Consider the following 18,838-nt stretch of genomic DNA (forward strand, 5'->3'; position numbering starts at 1 on the left):
ACTGTCAATATCAGAAGGGGTGTATACCAACTATGTAATAGTGTTCCTAACATAGAGTGGAAGAGAGGATGATATTAATCCCAATATTGAAGAAGGTGTACACCCCTTCTGTGATATTGTTTTTAATACTCAGGGTGGGAGAGGATGATATTACTCTCAATATAGCGAGGGGTGTACACTCCCGCTGTGATATTGTTTTTAATATCCAGAAATGGAGAGGTTGATATTATTCCCAATATTGTGGAAGGTGTATACACACCCTGTGGTATTGTTCCTAATATCCAGGGAGAGAGACAATTATATTACTCCCAATTTCGTAAGGGGTGTACACCCTCTTTGTGATATTGTTCCTAATATTTAGTGGAAAGAGAATTACTCCCAATATGGCAGTGGGTGTACACACTTTTTGTGATATTGTCCCTAATATCCAGGGGAAGAGAGGTTGATATTACTCCCCAAATTGCAGGTGTGTACACACCCCATGTGATATTGTTCCTAATATCCTGGAGGGGAGAGGATGATATTACTCCCAATATCGCAATGAGTGCACCCTTTGTGTGATATTGTTCCTAATATTTAGGGGAAAGAGATTGAGGTTACTGCCAGTATCACAGAAGGTGTAACCCCTCCCCGTGATATTGTTCCTAATATCCAAAAAGAAAGAAGATGATATTACTCTCAATATCGCAGGAGGTGTACTCTTCCATTGTGATATTGTTCCTAATATCTAAGGGAAGAGACGAAGATACTTCTGTCAATATTGCAGGGCATGTACACCCCCACCCCCCATGATATTGTTCCTAATATCCAGGTGGGGAGAGAATGATATTACTCCTAATATCACAGGGGATGTACACCCTTCCTGTGATATTACTTTTACTATCCAGGGAAGGAAAGGATAATATTCCTCTAAATATCATAGGGGGTGTATATCCCCTCTGTTATATGGCCCCCAATATCCAGGATAGGAGAGGGTGATATTACACCCAATATTGCAGAAGGTGTACACAACTCTGTGATATTGTTCCTAAATAAATAGAGCGAAAGAGGATGATTATATTCCCAATATCACAGGGTGTGTAAACCCTTCCTTGAGATACTGTTTTTAATATCCACGGGGAGGAGAGGATGATATTACTCCTAATAGTGCAGGGCGTGCACACCCCCCATGATATTGTTCCTAATATCTAGCAGGGGAAAGGATAATATTACTTCCAATATGGCAGAGGGTGTACACTCCCCGAGTGATATTGATTTTAATACCCAAAATGAAAAAGATGATATTATTCCCAATATTGCAGAGGGAGTACACTTCCCCCGGTAATATTATTCCCCATATCCAGAAGGGGAGAGGATTGTGTTACCTTCAATATCACAGAGGGTATACATGTCCCTGTGATATTGTTCCTAATATCAAGACAGAAAAGAGATGATGTAACTTCCTAAATCGCAGGGGGTGTATACCCTTCCTGTAATATTGTTCTTAATATCTAGAGGGGGAAAGGATGATATTACTCAAAATATTGCAGGCGTGTACACCCCCGCCCCATTATATAATTCTCAGTATCCACGGAAGGAAGAGGATGATATTACTCTCAATATCGCAGGGGTGTACACCTTTGCTGCCATATTGTCCCTAATATTCAGGGAGGACGAGGATGATATTACCCCCAATATCACAGAAGGTGTACACCCCCCTGTGATATTGTTTGTAATATCCAGAATAAAAGAGGATAATATTACTTCCATTATTTCAGGGAAGTGTCCACCCCCACCATATGGGGAGTAAATAACTCCCCTCTCCCCACCTGAATATTACGAGCCACATGGCAGGGGGGTGTCCACCTCCAACCATATGGGGAGTAATATCTCCTTCCTTCCCCCCCGCCCCGAATATTAGGAGCCACATGGCAGGGGGTTGTCCCTCCCCCTCCCCCGCCATATGGGGAGTAATATCACCCCCCTCTCCTCTCCTGGATATTATGAGTCACATGGCAGGGGGATGTTTACCACCTGCCATATGGGGAGTAATATCACCCCCCTCTGCCTTTGTTGATATTATGAGCCACATGGCAGGGTGTTATCCACTCCCCGACATATGGGGAATAATATCATTCCCCTCTCTCCCCTTGGATATTAGAAGCCACATGGCAGGGGAGTGTCCACTCCCTGCAGTATGGGGAGTAATATGACCTCCCTCTCTCCCTCTGGATATTATGAGCCACATTGCAGGGGGTGTCTACCCTCCGATATATGGGTAGTAATATCATTTTCTTCTCTCCCCTTGGTTATTACGAGCCACATGGCAGGGGGATTAACCAAACATCGCTTGTTCTCACTCATAAGTGGGAGTTGAACAACGAGAACACATGGACACAGGGAGGGGAAGGTCACACACCGAGGCCTGTCAGCGCATGGTGGGCTAAAGAAGGGAGAGCCTTAAGAGAAATACCTAATGTGGATGACAGCTTGATGGGTGCAGCAAACCACCATGGCGCATGTGTATCTATGTAATAAACCTGTACATTCTGCACATGTATCCCAGAACTTTAAGTATGTATACTCATATACATATATATATATAAAAAAATATATATTTATTTCATAAATAATGCATACCCAACACTTAGCACAGGGCTGGCCATAGAGTGAGCAGCCTCGTAATGTTAGCTGTTTTCATTTTTTCCTTTGTGTCTGAAACTCTAGTAGGTTAATAAGAAGTAAGGGTAGATTTGGAGGCTGGGTGTGGTGGCTCACGCCTGTAGTCCCAGTACTTTGAAGGCAGGCAGATCATTAGGTCAAGAGATTGAGACTGTCCTGGCCAACATGGTGAAACCCCGTCTCTACTAAAAATACAAAAATCAGCTGGGCATTGTGGCGAGCACCTGTAATCGCAGCTACTTAGGAGGCTGAGGCAGGAAAATCGCTTGAACCTGGGAGGCGGAGGTTGCAGTGAGCTGAGATGGCAACATTGCATGCCAGCCTGGTAACAGAGCGAGACTCCTTCCAAAAAAAAAAAATTGGAGAAAAGAGAATGAGTTTTAAGGCAATATGAAATTAAATAAAAAGTTTTAAAATTATAATAATATTATCAGCTTATTATGGAAAGTTCAGGAAATACAGGGAAATAGAATTTAAAAAATTATTCATATCCTCACAAAGACTACTTCTATTAAGATTTTGATGGCCAGGTGTGGTGGCTTATGCCTACAATCCCAGCATTTTGGGAGACTGAAGCGGGCAGATCACCTGAGGTAAGGAGTTCAAGACCAGCCTGACCAACATGGTGAAACCCTGTATCTACTAAAATACAAAGCTAGCCCATTGTGGTGGAGCATGTCTGTAGTCCCTGCTCTCCAGAGGTAGGAGAATTGCTTGTATCTGGAAGGTGTAGGTTTCAGTGAGCCCAGATCCTGTCACTACACTATAGACTGGGCAACAAGAGTGAAACTCCAACTCAGAAACAAACAAACAAACAAACAAACAAAAAACTTGTCTGGACAAATCCCAGGATGTGGTGGCTCACACCTGTGATCCCAGCACTTTGGGAGGCTGAAGCAGGCAGATCACTTGAAGCCAGTAGTTTGAGACAAGCCTGGACAACATGATGAAACCCTGTCTCAAAAACAAACAAACAAAAATACAAGCATAGTGGCTTTTGCCTGTAATCCCAGCAGTTCTGAACTGTTCATGTTATTACAAACTTTCTGTTATTATTTGGCTGATATTTTTTGAGAATTACATGTACTATGAAACTGACATATAGAGGGAAGAGAGAGCATACATTTGTAAACCAGGTATTATGCTTAATACTGTTGGATAATTTCCTCAGTAATAATAAATAATAATAATAATAAATGCTTAGTTTCAGAGTTGCTCATCGGTTCAATTTTAATTTTAGGGAATGTATCTTTCCCTTTTTTTTTTTTTGAGACAGAGTTTTGCTTTTGTTGCGCAGGCTGGAGTGCAATGGCATGATCTTGGCTCACTGCAACCTCCTCCTCCCAGGTTTAAGCAATTCTCCTGCCTCAGCCCCCTGAGTAGCTGGAATTACAGGCGCATGCCACCAGTACAGCTAATTTTGTATTTTTAGTAGAGACAGGGTTTACCGTATTGGTCAGGCTGGTCTTGAACTCTTGACCTCAGGTGATCCACCCGCCTTGGCCTCCCAAAGTGCTGGGATTACAGGCATGAGCCGCCATGTTCGACCTGTAACTCTGAAAGTTTCCTCTTCAAAGTTTCTCTTTTTGTTAAAGAACAAATCATCTGTAAGGAGCACCCTTTCCGCAGAAAGTAAAATTGCCTTGCTGAGAAAACTTTTTATCTAAATACTGATTTTTCTTTGTGGTAGCGAGGAACAAGCATTCTGTTTCTGAATAAACATTTTACTTATAACAAAAAGCTTAGGAAAAGCCTCATGGATTCTGTGACTCACCAGCTGAACTTGAGTCAGGATATTGAGAATGAAGAAAAAGTCAAAGAAGTCAGTTGTGCCATAGCCTGCCAGTGGACATCTGAAAACAGACCACAGGCTTCTAGGCAGAGTGTCAGGAAGAACCAGATTCCCTTCTCCCATTCCAAAAATTGCACCAAGCAGTTTACCTCACTAGCTACCAGGCAAGGTGCTTGATTGTCTTTCCAGATGGTTCAGATGATGGAAAATCCTGGTTTTCACTAGAAGCTCCTGTGTCTGCAGTTTTGCCTGAGGACTACACTTCTTGGGGGGCTCACAGGGTGTTCAAAGTGAAAGAAGCTCCAGAGCTGTAACATGGTCATCACACGTCGTGGACATAGGCAAGTCTTGTCATCTTTGTCTTGCACGTATTGCCAAACTTCCATGTTTTTCAACAACCAGTCTTCCTTAACAATTTCCCCTGACTCTGTTGCCACCAACACATGCCCAGGTCTCTTCAGAAATGAGCTATGTATTCCCCAGACCTTCTGGGTTCATCAATTTCTTAGGAAGCTGCTCCTGCTCCTGTCCCAAAGTACCAATGCTGGACCACTTTTCCAGGAAAAAGGATGTAGAAATCTAATTATTCCTCCTCTCCCATATTAAGAGAGAGACAGACCTCAATTGATGCAGATTCCTCTGACTCACATTCAGTTGGTCTTAAGAGGCTTCTGGCTAATGGTTCATGCCCTTCCAGGGCTGTGGGACCCCTAGAGGATTGTGAGGGTAAATTATTCAGGGCAGACTCCATGTCTCTGCAGACCTGGCATCAGACCTGGACTGTTTGGGGTTCTATTTGATCCCCATGGAAACTCAAAGATACACAAAGGTACACAGTTCACACTGATCTCATCTGGAGAGTGTCCCTTTTCTCTTGCTGGATGGAGCTGTGGTTCCCTGGAGATTCATTACCTTTAGAGTAACAGGGAGCCAGGGTGGTCCCTCACCTCTTACTTTCCTCAACTTTGGGATTGAAAGTTTACATTGTTCTGATAAAAAAACACAGAAACTTCCAATGAAGTTTAATTGTAACAAAGAAACACAATTGTTAAAGCATTCAAATACTTTTGTTGAGTGCTTATTGTGTGGCAGGTACTGCTGTAGATGCTGGAGACATGAAGGCAGAATACTGTGGGGAAGACAGACACTAAAACAATCACACAAATAATTATCACTGTGACTAGAGTTCTGAGGAAGAGCCCATAAGAGATCCTGACCCGGACTGGAGGATGAGTGTCTTAGTCTGCTTGGGCTGTTATAACAAAATATTAAATACTACAACTGGGTGGCTTAAACAACAGAGGCTTGTTTCTCACAGCTCTCAAGGCTGGAAACTCCCAAGGTCAAGGTGCCAGCTGGTTTGGTGTCTGGTGAGGGTCCGCTTCCTGGTTCGCAGATGATCACCTTCTTTTTCTTCTTTTTTTTTTTAGACAGAGTCTCACTCTCACTCAGGCTGGGGTGCAATGGTTCGATCTTGGCTCACTGCAACCTCTGTCTCCCGGGTTCAAGTGATTCTCCTGCCTCAGCCTCCTGAGTGGCTGGGATTACAGGTGCACACCACCATGCCTGGCCAATTTTTTGTATTTTTTAATAGAGACGGGGTTTCATCGTGTTGCCCAGGCTGGTCTTGAACTCCTGAGCTCAGGCAATCCACCTGCCTTGGCCTCCCAAAGTGCTAGGATTACAGGCATGAGCCAGATGACTACCTTCTTGCTGTATCTTCACATGGTGGAGAGAGCATGGGCTCTGTTTCCTTTGTCTTCCTATGAGGGCACCAATCTCATCATGGGGCCTCTGCCTTCATGACCTCATTTACACCTAATTACCTTCTAAAGGCCCCATCTCCAAATACCACGGCATTAAGGATTAGAGCTTCAACATATGAATTTTGGTGTCACAAACGTTCAGTCCATAACAATAAGGGAAGATGTTTCTGATGATGTTGTATTAAGCTGAGACTTGAAGAATGAGTTGGAGTATGGGGACTAATTAATCATTTATTGAACACACATTTCTTGAGCACCTACTATGTGCTAGGCATTGTACTATATATATATGCACTGAGGATGACTATGAGTGGCAAATGAAACAGACATGTTGCCCTATCCCTATGGAGCTTACTCTCCATTGGTGGAATCAGGTAAGGAGACCTCGGGACAGTTCCCATATTGGTCCTTGGTCCATTTAAGCTAAAACTACTTTGTAATCCCACTGTCTTTCTTTGGTCACCAAAGTGTTTTTAGACCAGATAAAACCTGTAGACCTTCAATAGAAAACTGGCTGATAGAAGTTGATGGCAATAAGAGGTATGATTTCAGGGGCCAATGCTGTGTTTAAAAAGGCATATTAGTGACTGGGTTTCAGATATCTGTTTTTAAAAAATTAGTGTGTTAATTTGGCTAGGGTGCCCCTCCCTGGGTGCCTGGCTATCCTTGATGTGGCAGGGTGGTTAGGGTTGGCAGCCTGCCTCCTAAACAGCTTGTCACCTTGTGTCAATGGCTTGTGTAGTCACCGTACTCCTGGTGAGAGTCACAACTACACAGTGACCTATTGGAAAGAGGCCCAGAGAGCTGAACAGATGTGAGTAGGGAGTGCATGTGGCACACACAGATTGCACCTACTGGGACCTGCTTTTAGAAGTTGTATTTCTTCTACTCTGTGCCCTGGCTAGAAAAAAACCAAAATGAATGAATGAATGAATGACTAAATAAGTAAATAGTATTTCTCCTCTGTCCAGAGTAGTAAAGGCCTGGCTTTCTGAGCCCTGTGGCTCTCAGGTCATGATCACCCCTCTGTGGACACCTGCTGCGGGATAGTGAAAAATGGAAACTCCCCTGTGTGACTAAGAATCCTTGCTTGTCTTGCTTGTCTTCCCCACTGGTTCTTGAGGCGGCCAGTTTTATGACAATACACTTCTTGAACACCCCTCTTTGCTATAAATTAAACAATGAGAACGAGGGTTGGACAGTGGGACAACAATCCTAATGCCACTGGAAACTGTTGTGAAGAGTTCCTTACCCCAGTCAACATGCATATCCCAAGTTTTGCGTGCCCACAATGTAGATATCTAAAAAGAACTGACCCTGCCACTTCCTAAGTCAGCTTCTCCTACTGACTGCTCCATTTCTGTGATATCAACATCTTCCTAATTACCTAGACTCAATACCTGGGGATCTCTTTCAAGTATGTTTTTTCTTCCAATCATTTTCTTTCATTACCCAAGCCCTATCAGGTCTGACTGCAATATCTCTTCATACTTTTTCTTGTTAGATTGCCATGGGTACTAAAGTATTTCCTTTACATTTTTGTTTTACTTTTTTATTACAGAAATTTTAAACATGTACAAAAGTAGACAGATTGGCAGGGCGCAGTGCCTCATGCCTGTAATCCCAGTACTTTGGGAGGATCACCTGAGGTCGTGAGTTCGAGACTAGCCTGGCCAACATGGTGAAACCCTGTCTCTACTAAAAATACAAAAATTAGTGCCTGTAATCCCAGCTACTCAGGAGGCTGAGGCAAGAGTATCGCTTGAACCTGGGAGGCGGAGGTTGCAGTGAGCCGTGATTGTGCCACTGCACGGCAGCCTGGGTGACAGACCAATACTCCATCTCAAAAAAAAAAAAAAGTAGACATATTTTGTAATAAACCTCCATATATCAATGTAGTCATCACCTAGCTTTAACAATGACCAAGTCATACCTGTTTCACCTAGACCACCACCAACTCCCCTCCTCCTTTCACTATTCTGAAGCAAATCCCAGACATCATATCATTTTCTCTGTAAATATTTTAGTATGTATTAAAGCAAGAGTAATTTTTAAAGTATAAATTTACTTTTAAAAACTGAAAATGCTTCATTAATTATTAAGAGCTGTTATTTTTATTTTTATTGTTTTAACTATTAACATGATTGGACATCTTTTAATTTATTTATTGGCCCTTTAAATTTGCTTTTTTCTGAAGTGTCTATGCATATCTTTATCTCATTTGTTCATCAGATTGTTTGTCTTTGTAAATTATGGATAATAAACCTTTATTTGTAATATGTATTCTCTACTCCACCCTCTTCCTATATACCCATTCAAACCCGTTCATATAGTTATATTTCCTTGACCCCTGATGAAATCTAGGACAAGTCTAGTGATTTTTCTGGTCACTCCTATATAATTTTAAAAGTCCTCTATTAACTATCAGTCCATAGAATAGTGTTATTAAACTGTCCAATTCTATGTAATTATTAAAATTCTGAACTTCATTTAAAGTTAAAACTTACTCTTTCCTCCACCTAGAGCTTGTTTCAGGCAAGACGTCTTCAGAGAGAAGTGGTGTGTGTTGTTGGCCTTATCTGTCTTGACTGCAAGCACATCTGCCCCTTACCTGTGACTTCTCCCTCCCTCAGGGCTATGTAGATGGGGGAGAGGTGGCAGGTAGGAGATGGAGAACCAAGAGGAAATGGAAGGTTGCATGGACAAAGGTGGTACTGGTGGTAGTGGTAAGAAATAGTAGGGTTCTGTATATACTTTGAAGGTATAACCCACATAATTTGCTAATGGATTGGTTGTAGGATATTGGAGAAAGAGGCGAGTCAAAAATTACATAGTTTTGGGTTTTTATTGATCTGAGATCTGTATTTTTATTGTGGTAAAAAATACATGACATAAAATGTATTATTTTAAGCATTTTTAACTATTCAGTTAAATGGCACTAAGTAAATTCACATTGTTGGGCAATCATCACCAGTATCTATCTCAAGAACTTTTTTTATCATCCCAAACTGAAACTCTGGACATGGGCAAATCATTTGAAGACCAGCCTGGCCATCATGGTGAAACCACATCTCTACTAAAAATACAAAAATTAGTCTGGCATAGTGGTGTGTGCCTGTAATTTCAGCTACTCAGGAGGCTGAGGCACAAGAATCACTTGATCCTGGGAAGCAGAGGTTGCAGTGAGCTGAGACCACACCATGCATTCCAGCCTAGGAGATAGAGTGAGACTCTATCTTTAAACAAAAAAAAAAAAAAAAAAAAAAAAAAAAAATCGAGACCAAACTGAAACTCTATACCCATTAAACAATAAATCCTCCATTCCTCCTTGACCTGAGTCCTGGTAACCACCATTCTACTTTCTATCTCTGAAATTGACTATTCTAGGTAACTCATATAAGTATAGTTATACAATATTTCTGTGATTGGTTTATTTCACATTGTATAATGTTTTCTAGGCTCATCTATGATTTAATATTTGTTTATTACAGATAGTATGCATCAGAATTTCATTCCTTTTAAGGCTAAGTAATATTCCACTGTACGTATATGTCACATTTTATTTTTCCATTCATCTGTTGTTGGACATTTTTTTAAACCACCTTTTGGCTATTGTGAATAATGATGCTGTGAACACAGGTGTACAAAGATCTATTCAAGCCCCTGCTTTCAATTCTTTTGGGTACTAACACAGAAATAAAATGGCTGGATTTTATGGCACATCTATGTTTAATTGTTTTAGGAACCACCATCCTGTTTTCCACAGTGACTGTATCACTTTACATTTCCACCAGCAATGTGCATATGAAAGAGTTCTAATTTCTTTACATTTTTTTCCAGTCTTGTAAGAAAGTCTAGATGATTTCTGTACCTTCTTTTCTCCTTTCTTTCTTTTTCTTTCTCTCTCTCTCTCTTTTTTTTTTTTGAGACAGGGTCTTGCTCTGTCACCCAGGCTGGAGTGCAGTGGTGCAATCATGGCTCACCGTAGCCTCAAACTCCTGGGCATAAGCAATTCTCTCACCTCAGCTTCCTGAGTAGCTGGGACCACAGGGACACACCACCATGGCCAGCTAATTTTTGTAGTTTTTTTTGTAGAGATGGGGTCTCACTGTGTTGCCCAGTTGCCCAGGCTGGTCTTGAATGCCTGGCCTCAAATGATCCTCCTGTCTTTGCCTTCCAAGGAGTTAGGATTACAGGGATGAACCACTGCAATTCTAACTCCTTGGAAGTGGCCACTCCACATTCTTGACAACATTTTTTATTTTCTGTTTTTTTTTAATTAAAAAAATAGCCATCCTAATTGGTGTGAAGTGGTATCTCATTGTGGTTCTGATTTGCATCGCCCTAATGATTAAGTGATGTTGCACTTTTCGTATACTTATGGACCATTTGTAGAATCAGCTTGTTTGCTTTTTGTTTTTGAGTTATAGTAGATATGTAATCTGATCTTGAGGTTTTTCTATAGTAGTTTGTCTAATCAAGTTTTCCATTTCTCGTTAGGTCAGTTGAAAAAAATTTTTTTTCTGGGAAAATTTCCTCTTGGTTTTCAAATTGGTTGTTGAAGAGTTACATGTGATATTTTCTTACACATTATCATTTTCTACCCTGAATTATATTATTTGCATACTTCATATTGTCTTTTTTAGATTTCATATTCTTCAAAGGTATAGATTATTATCTACCAGACCACACATTTACTTGAACATGACTTTTGTGTAATAATTACTTTGGAAGAATTAATGTTAATTGATTTGGTTACTTATTTACTATTTGTTCATTTATGGATATGACTTATCTTTGTTTTCAGCAATAGTGAATATCTTAGTAATAAATTGCAATAAGTTAAACACTGTATTTAACTTTAAAATTTAAAATACCATTTTGAATATAAAATCTTCAAAAATACTTTTGTTGTTAACTGGTATAAAATAAAATAAAAAAGGGAACAGGAAAGTAGGATTATAATTAGAGGAAAGGAAGGAACATTTATTGAGGACCAGACACTATTTAAGGAATTTTACATAGAATATCTCATTAGACTTTTATTATAATTATTTGAAATGGCCATTGTCATCCTCATTTCATAGATGAGAAAACTGGGGCTAAGAGAGGTAATATAACTAGTATATGAAAGAGCCTTTATCAATAAAAATGAGGAATTTCTAGGAATTTAAATACTAAAAGAGCATAAATAGCTTATATGCAAAGATATTAGCTTTAGCATTTTTGATGTCTCGCTAATATATTTCTGTAACAGGATTGTCAGTGTTAAATGAGGACAGTACTAATAGATAACTGTTCTTTCCCCTGAGGATGTTGGAGAAACAGACACAAAACAATCATCACACAAGTAATTTTTAAGAATCTATATGGTCTATGACAATGGATTGACACTTGAGACTTATAGTAAGTTACAGAGCTAGTTTCTGCTTTCAAAGAACTTCTATTTTGTTGGAAGCCACGTAGATACAGATGGAATGAACAGAAATATTCAAATCCACTAATTAATAGTGCCAGAGAGTCCAAAGAGTTTATGCTGAATGGCATAGTGACTGATCCCATAGAAACATATCATGTACAAACATATCATCGGGGCTTTTTCTGAATGGGAAAGGCTCAGTTGTTTCAAGGGGCCTATATTCTCTTAGCTTGTCTGGGGATACTGAGCTTCAGTTTTTTTTGTTACACAGCTTTATAAGAGGAGCTTGCTCACCTGCTCCCTAAACACCTGCTTCACCTGCTTGTTCTTCAGGGTGTAGATGAAGGGATTGAGCATCGGGGTCACCACGGTGTTAAGCAATGCCACCACCTTGTTCCTGTCTTCCTTCTGGTCACTTTTGCCTGACCGGATATACATGACGATGCAGCTGCCATAGAAGAGAGACATGACGATGTGGGAGGAGCAGGTGGAGAAGGCTTTCTGCTTCTCTTTGTTTAAGGGGATGTGCAGAACGGATGTGGCCATAGCAAGTGGCCATCACGGACAGAGTGCCCAGTAAGCTGATGTTGGCTATAACAAAACCCAGGAGCTCTATCAGAGTTGTGTCTGCACGAATGAGTTCCAGGAGGGGAAAGTTGTCACAGAAGAAATGGTTAATGATGTTGGGGCCACAGAATGGCTGCTGAAGGACGAGGAAACTTGAAACAATGATGAGAAGGAATCCTGTCATCCACGAGCAGAGGACTAGCTGGACACAGACCCTTTGGCACATGGTGGTGGCATAACGCAAAGGGTTACATATGGCCACGTACCTGTCAAAGGACATCACCACCAGGAGGAAGAACTCTGTGGTACCCAAGAAAAAATAGAGGAAACTTTGCAGGAAGCAGCCTGGGAGGGAGATGGTCTTGTATCCTGTGAGGATGTTGGTTAGCACCTTGGGGAAGATGACTGAGGTGAACCAGATCTCCAGGACAGCAACGTTGCGGAGGAAGTAGTACATGGGCATGTGGAGGCGCCTGTTCATGAGGGTGATGACCACGATAAGCAGGTTCCCCAGCAGTGTGAGGGGGTAGGTCAGGAGGAGCCCCAGGAAGATGAGCATCTGCAGCTCACAGGCCTCTGAGAGCCCCGGCAGGACAAACTCGGTGACGGTGGTGCGGTTCCTGATGGCTCCTCTGACCTCTGCTGGGGAGGGCCGATCAAAGGTGTTCAGCAACAGGAATCGTTATGTTGGGGACCTGAGGACAACCTGGAACTGAAAGGAGAGGGGGCTGAAAGTGCTTTATTTCTGTGAAGGACGTATCTTCCCACTACTGACTACTCAGGCTTATCTGCAGAGCCTCTGGGGTTACCTGTTTCATGTATGCTTTCTGGTGCATCTGTGTGTTAGACGAGAGAGTGGTGATGTGCAAGGTGGTCCAATTAAGGTTCAGAACCAAAATGTATCCTTTCTTACTTCTTGTAACCAAAACTTTTATCCTGATTTCTCAATGAATCCCTTTGCCTATACTAATATTACCTGCTTTCAATAACTTTTGTTCTTGTGTTTACACCAATATTGGGTCTTCATCCATAAAGAGTTCATATTCGAGGGTGTTGCTGTTTAAACATTGCCAGGATCTTTGATACCTTTCACTAGTTTTTGGATTAATAAAAAAGAGTAGAGGAAATCTGTGAGAGAAAAGCACAACTCTCACAAATCAAATAAGGAAAAATCCAAGTAGCATCTGCATAAATCAACACTCCTTAATGGGAGTTTGGTATTCAACATTCTTTTTTTTTTTTTTTGAGATGGGGTTTCGCTCTTTTTGCCCAGGCTGGAGTGCAATGGCACAATCTCAGCTCACCGCAACCTCTGCCTCCTGGGTTCAAGGAATTCTCCTGCCTCAGCCTCTCGAGTAGCTGGGATTACAGGCATGCGCCACCATGCCTGGCTAATTTTTGTATTTTCAGTAGAGACGGGGTTTCTCCATGTTGATCAGGCTGGTCTTGAACTCCCGACCTCAGATGATCCACCCGCCTCGGCCTCTCAAAGTGCTGGGATTACAGGCGTGAGCCACCATACCTGGCCGATATTCAACATTCTTAATGACCTGTTCCCAAGGTTCTTCTTTCATTATATCCTTCCACAAACTCTGAGCTTTGGATATAATAGATTCTTTGCAATATTTTGATTTTTTATCCATTTTCACACAACTGTGTGTTTGCTCATGGCACTCTTTCAGTTTGGAATCATCAGCCTTTCAAGTCCTATTTATCCTTTAAGTCTTTCCTCAATAAATGCCTTCTTTTCTATAAAGCCTTCTCTTCCAAATAAATGTCTTTCCTCTGTACCTCTTGTAATTTTATTATATATCACCTTGTTTTTATTGTATTGTTATAGCTGTTTTTGACTTCTTGCTCACTGAGTCAATAATTTATTAACCTTTGTATTTTCTACAGTAATTAAAACAAATTTCTTGAAGTAATCAGCTTTAACAGACGTTTATTGAATGAGTGAGCTATACCTCAAATGTCTTGACAGGTGGATTGGGTGGGTGTTTGACACACAAGTGGTTGAGGACATGTCATTTATGTAGCATTTCCTAAGGGTCAGCAACCTTGCTGGCAGCATGCCAACCCGTCTGAAATTGGTTATCTGGAGAGAGTTTGCTTTTCCTCACAACAAGGTGGAAGCATTGCCCCACAATCATTCTCTGGAGGGAGAGTCTACATCTTTAAGACGGTCTGGAGTTTGAGTGAATGAGACAGAGGTCTGGTTGGGTTTACTAGAGAGCTTCCAGCAGCAGAAAACCCAAAAAACAAAAACCTTAAAAAGGTTATGCCTTCTTTTGAGCACAGACTACATTACTCTAAGTAATTCCATAAACTACCCTTATCTCTAACATTTGCTGACAGTTATTAAAGAACACAAAATAGTTGACTAGCCTTTGAGGATATAACTAGGGCTATTTCTCATGGGCTAATTCTAGGCTTCACATTGTCTAGATCCATAAACAATTGGAAAAAGAGGTTTCTGTAGCCTCATCATTTTGTTCAAAGATGAGCCCAGGTGGCCCATGACAAAAGCAGAATCCAACATAAACATGATGCCCAGAAACATCATCAGGAACTAACAGGATGAGTATTAGAGTATTATTTAGGCAAGTCCTGGGTGGTGCACATTGGGAGAAACATAGGAACAGAGATTAAGGTGATAAAGAGCCAGATGTGAATGGGACTAGAAGAAAAAGCTCCAAGTTCATGCTGAGTCATGAGCTTAGCACAGATAAAGGCATTGTGACCAGCCAAGGAATAGCATCTAGCCAGGGACGCTGATGAACTCTTTTTTTCTTCCCGTTTCAAAGCAGAGGTCACTAGTTCTTGGCTTTCCAGATACAAAGTAAATTAGGCCACTTCCTGAATCCCAGGCATTTCCTCCTTTATCCTACATGCTTCATGAGTGAAGGGGAGACTTGCTCGGCAGCCTGAGAGCCTGGACGTGGCTGCACCATCTACTTCAGACCATTCATTGTTTTTAGGGTCAGTTGTGTAGTGCCCCATGGAAAAGTATGCATGACCTGGAGGTGTGACCTGCCACGGTAGAGACTCAGGCTCTTTTTTTTTTTTTTTTTGCCCAGGCTGGAGTGCAGTGGCATAATCTCGGCCTACTTAAACATCTGCCTCCTGGGTTCAAGCGATTCTCCTGCCTCAGCCTCCCGAGTAGCTGGGACTACAGATGTGTGCTACCATACACGGCTAATTTTTGTATTTTTAGTAGAGACAGGGTTTCACTAGGTTGGCCAGGCTAGTCTCGAACTCCTGGCCTCAGGTGACCCACCGTTCTCAGCCTCCCAAAGTGCTGGGATTACAGGTGTGAGCCACTGTGCCTGGCCTTCATGCTCTTCTACTACACTTAAAAGGAGGATGAGATCTTCTCCTTCAAAACAAAAGCATTTGGAGTTTCACCCAGACTCCATGTTGTCCAGAGCTTTGTGTCTTCCAAGGGCACAGTTACATAGAGCACAGAGTGGCACAACATTGGGCAGATCAGGCCAGGCAAAGTCTCTCAGTGCAAGTCAGTAATATAATGGCTCTGACTGAATAAACATTGGCTTACCCACTGCTGTGTTCCAGCATTGACTTGGGTGGTGGGGCTCAAGTTACAAATGACACCCAGTGCCTGCCCTTGATGTGCCAGACCTTCTGACAAAATATAAAAACAAGTGCCAGTAAGAGGAGGGTTTGAGGAAGCAACTGCTGCTCTGCCAGCCCCTGAAGTGCTAAGGTGGAGATTACCTGGCAGGTCCAGGGTCAGGTGTCTACCAGTCCTCCGCGGGAGTCCCAATCAGGCCATTCCAAACACACTGCTCACAAGACTGCAGGAGATAACTGGTTCTCACCGTTATTTCCTGAGGTTGCAATGTTGTCTGTTGGCTCTAAATGCTGGTCCTATGCTGTTGGTGTGAGATCTGTATCTCTCATGAATTTGATGGCATTTTCTAAGAACACCTGTTCTCTTACAAAGCTTCCTGAGTGGGCAGATGCATTCCCTGGTCACTCAGAGTAGAATAGCTTCTTTGGAGCCATCATTCAATGCAAAGGGTCTGAAGAGTCTAGAGTGTTTCAAAATCTTCATTTTTCAGTAAGCTCCTGAAGTAAACATCTTTTTGTGAAGGTGATATCAGGGCTGGAAGATTTGGGTTGCAGTTTTGTTTTCTTAAGGGATCTATTCATCTCCCTAGTTTAATGGGACTTGGGATCCCCAGAGAGTTAGTCTAATGAGCCCCACTCAGCCTCTTTCCAAGTCTCTTGGCTGTTATTTACTACAACTTTGCAAACAAAACTTTCTGTTGTTTGTTCAGATCGAGAATAACAACTACTTTTAGTTAAAGTAATAAATCCAGGCTGGGCATGGTGGCTCATGCCTGTAAGCCAGCACTTTGGGAGGCTGAGGCAGGGGGAAGCACTGGAGGCCAGGAGTTTGAGACCACACTGGCAACATAGCGAGACTCTGTCTCTACAAAAATTAAAAAAAAAATCAAATTATGCATCCAAAATAGGGGAGTCCTGCGTAACACTAGGCAGTCTTATTGTTCTAGGGATATAAGGAACCATCACAAGTAATGTAGAACTCCGGCCAGGCCTGTCCTGCAGGACCCCTTCCCTCCCAGGGCTGGGACATGGTTGAAGATGCAGTACAAGAGAGAAGGATAAAATGCAAGAAAATGAAAAAGCTGCAATTAAATGTCTTTTTCCTTTGGTTAAAAATATAAAAGCATTTGGTAAAAAGGATCAGAAACCCACGTTCAAGACATCGTTAAGAAAGTGGGAAAAAAGAATGAAACATACGTAGGCTTGAATCTCAAGCAGGCTGTACAATTGGGCTCATCGACAATAACCAAGATTTCTCGGTTATTCAATTTTTAATGCTGTTTATGAGAAAATTAAAGCAGGTTTTTAAAAATAGATTTATGTTTTAGATCAGTTTTAGGGTCACAGAGTAATTGAACGGAAGTTATAGAGATTTCCCATATATTCCCTGCACCTACACATGCATAAGCATAAATACATATTTTTATTTTAGAAATTATATTTACGTATTTCTTTATTTTAGAGACAGGGTCTCACTCTGTCACCTAGGCTGGAGTGCAGTGGTGCAATCATAGGTCATTGCAGCTTGGAACTCCTAGGCTCCAGTGATCCTCCTGGCTTAGCCTCCCAAGTAGTTGGGATTACAGGCAAGAGCCACCACACTTGGCTAAGCAGATTATTATTATTATTATTTGAGATGGAGTCTCACTCTGTCACCCAGGCTGGAGTGCAGTGGCACAATCTCTGTTCACTGCAAACTCTGCCTCCTGGGTTCAAGCAATTCTCCTGCCCCAGCCTCCCGAGTACAGGTGTGCGCCACCACACCTGGCTGATTTTTGTATTTTTAGTAGAGATGGGGTTTCACCACGTTAGTCAGGCTGGTCTTGAACTCCTGACTTCAAGAAACCTGCCCACCTTGGCCTCCCAAAGTGCTGGGATTACAGGTGTGAGCCACCACACCCAGCCCTCCTAAGCAGATTATTTTTAATGTCATTTTACCACACTATAGAAGCAAGTAATCCTGTAAGATAGAAAGTTTGGAAACTCTAGTAAAATATATACATTTTTAAATCCCTCATTCATGACCCCAACTCAATACCTTTAACACTTTAATTTTCCATCAGATTATTTTTCTGATGCATTTTTTTTTACATGAGCGTGATTGTATTCTACATGCCTTTACTACTCAAAAAGTGGTATGTAGACCAGCAGCACTGGCATTATTTCTGTTAAAAAAGCAGAATCCCAGGCATCACTTTAGTCCTCCTGAATCAGAAGCTGTATTTTAACAAGATCCCTGGGTGACTGATTAGTATCACACTATATTTACATATATATTTTTATCCTGCTTTTTTTAAAATTTAAACCAGCAATAGAAGTGTTTTTCATGTAATTAAAGATTTCACATAAATATAATTTTAAATGCTGGATTTATCATTAGTTTACATAACCACTCCCTTTTCACACTTAGGTCGTTTCCAATTTGTCATTATTAAAGTAGGACTGGGATAAATATCTTTGTATATAAAACATTTTCCATATTTGAGATATTTCCTTAAAACAAATTCTTAGAACTGGAATTACTAGTCTAGATGAAACTAGTTTTTAAGGCGTTTGATATCTTGCCATATTGACACAAACTGCAGTATTCGAACGGCAGCTTAGTATAGAACAATGGTTTTCAGCTGGGGCTTGTTGCATTAGCCACACCTGTCAAAAGTTTTCAAGTCATCTATATCACTGCACCACCTTCTTTTTGACACTGAGAATCACTGGTAAAGAAGAAAGAATGTGACTTTGGGGCAGTGATTTACTGGCAAATGTTTACCAACAGGCCCTCAGGAAAACAAAAGGTGCCTTGATTTGTAGCATTTGAGATTTCTATGGTGTAAATACTTTCATTCTGGCTAATTTTATTTATTTACTGTTTTCCTGAGACTGAGTTTCACTCTTGTTGCCCAGGCTATAGTGCAATGGTACGATCTTAGCTCACTGCAACATCTGCCTCCCGGGTTCAAGTGATTCTGCTGCCTCAGTTTCCCAAGTAGCTGGGATTACAGGTGCCCGCCACCACGCCCAGCTAACTTTTGCATTTTTAGTAGA

At 41.4% G+C, this 18,838-nt stretch overlaps 4 protein-coding genes across 14 annotated transcripts in view; 1 reads left to right on the forward strand and 3 right to left on the reverse strand.

Annotated features, from left to right (window-relative positions):
• Positions 1 to 18,838, forward strand: part of DAD1 (defender against cell death 1) — a 330,697-nt gene that overhangs the window by 197,579 nt on the left and 114,280 nt on the right. The window lies entirely within an intron of this gene.
• MRPL52 (mitochondrial ribosomal protein L52) overlaps positions 1 to 18,838 on the reverse strand; it is a 244,816-nt gene that overhangs the window by 141,160 nt on the left and 84,818 nt on the right. For 3 of the 8 annotated variants that reach the window (XM_050796645.1, XM_050796631.1, XM_050796642.1), the window contains exon 1: positions 1,769 to 1,772. The exons of the other annotated variants lie outside the window; for them this stretch is intronic. The gene's annotated coding sequence lies outside the window, so the exon portion shown is untranslated. Of the gene's footprint in view, positions 1 to 1,768; positions 1,773 to 18,838 lie in introns of those variants that run through there. 8 annotated transcript variants of the gene reach the window in all.
• The window catches only part of OXA1L (OXA1L mitochondrial inner membrane protein), a 240,727-nt gene that overhangs the window by 78,058 nt on the left and 143,831 nt on the right, over positions 1 to 18,838 (reverse strand). The window lies entirely within an intron of this gene.
• On the reverse strand, positions 11,912 to 15,205 carry LOC126959191 (olfactory receptor 49-like). The gene is given in 3 exon segments (XM_050798138.1): positions 11,912 to 12,173; positions 12,175 to 12,847; positions 15,094 to 15,205. Coding segments are annotated over 3 exon segments (1,047 nt in total).

The sequence above is a fragment of the Macaca thibetana genome, chromosome 7 (genome assembly GCF_024542745.1).
Source record: "Macaca thibetana thibetana isolate TM-01 chromosome 7, ASM2454274v1, whole genome shotgun sequence".
In the NCBI taxonomy this organism is placed as follows: domain Eukaryota; kingdom Metazoa; phylum Chordata; class Mammalia; order Primates; family Cercopithecidae; genus Macaca; species Macaca thibetana.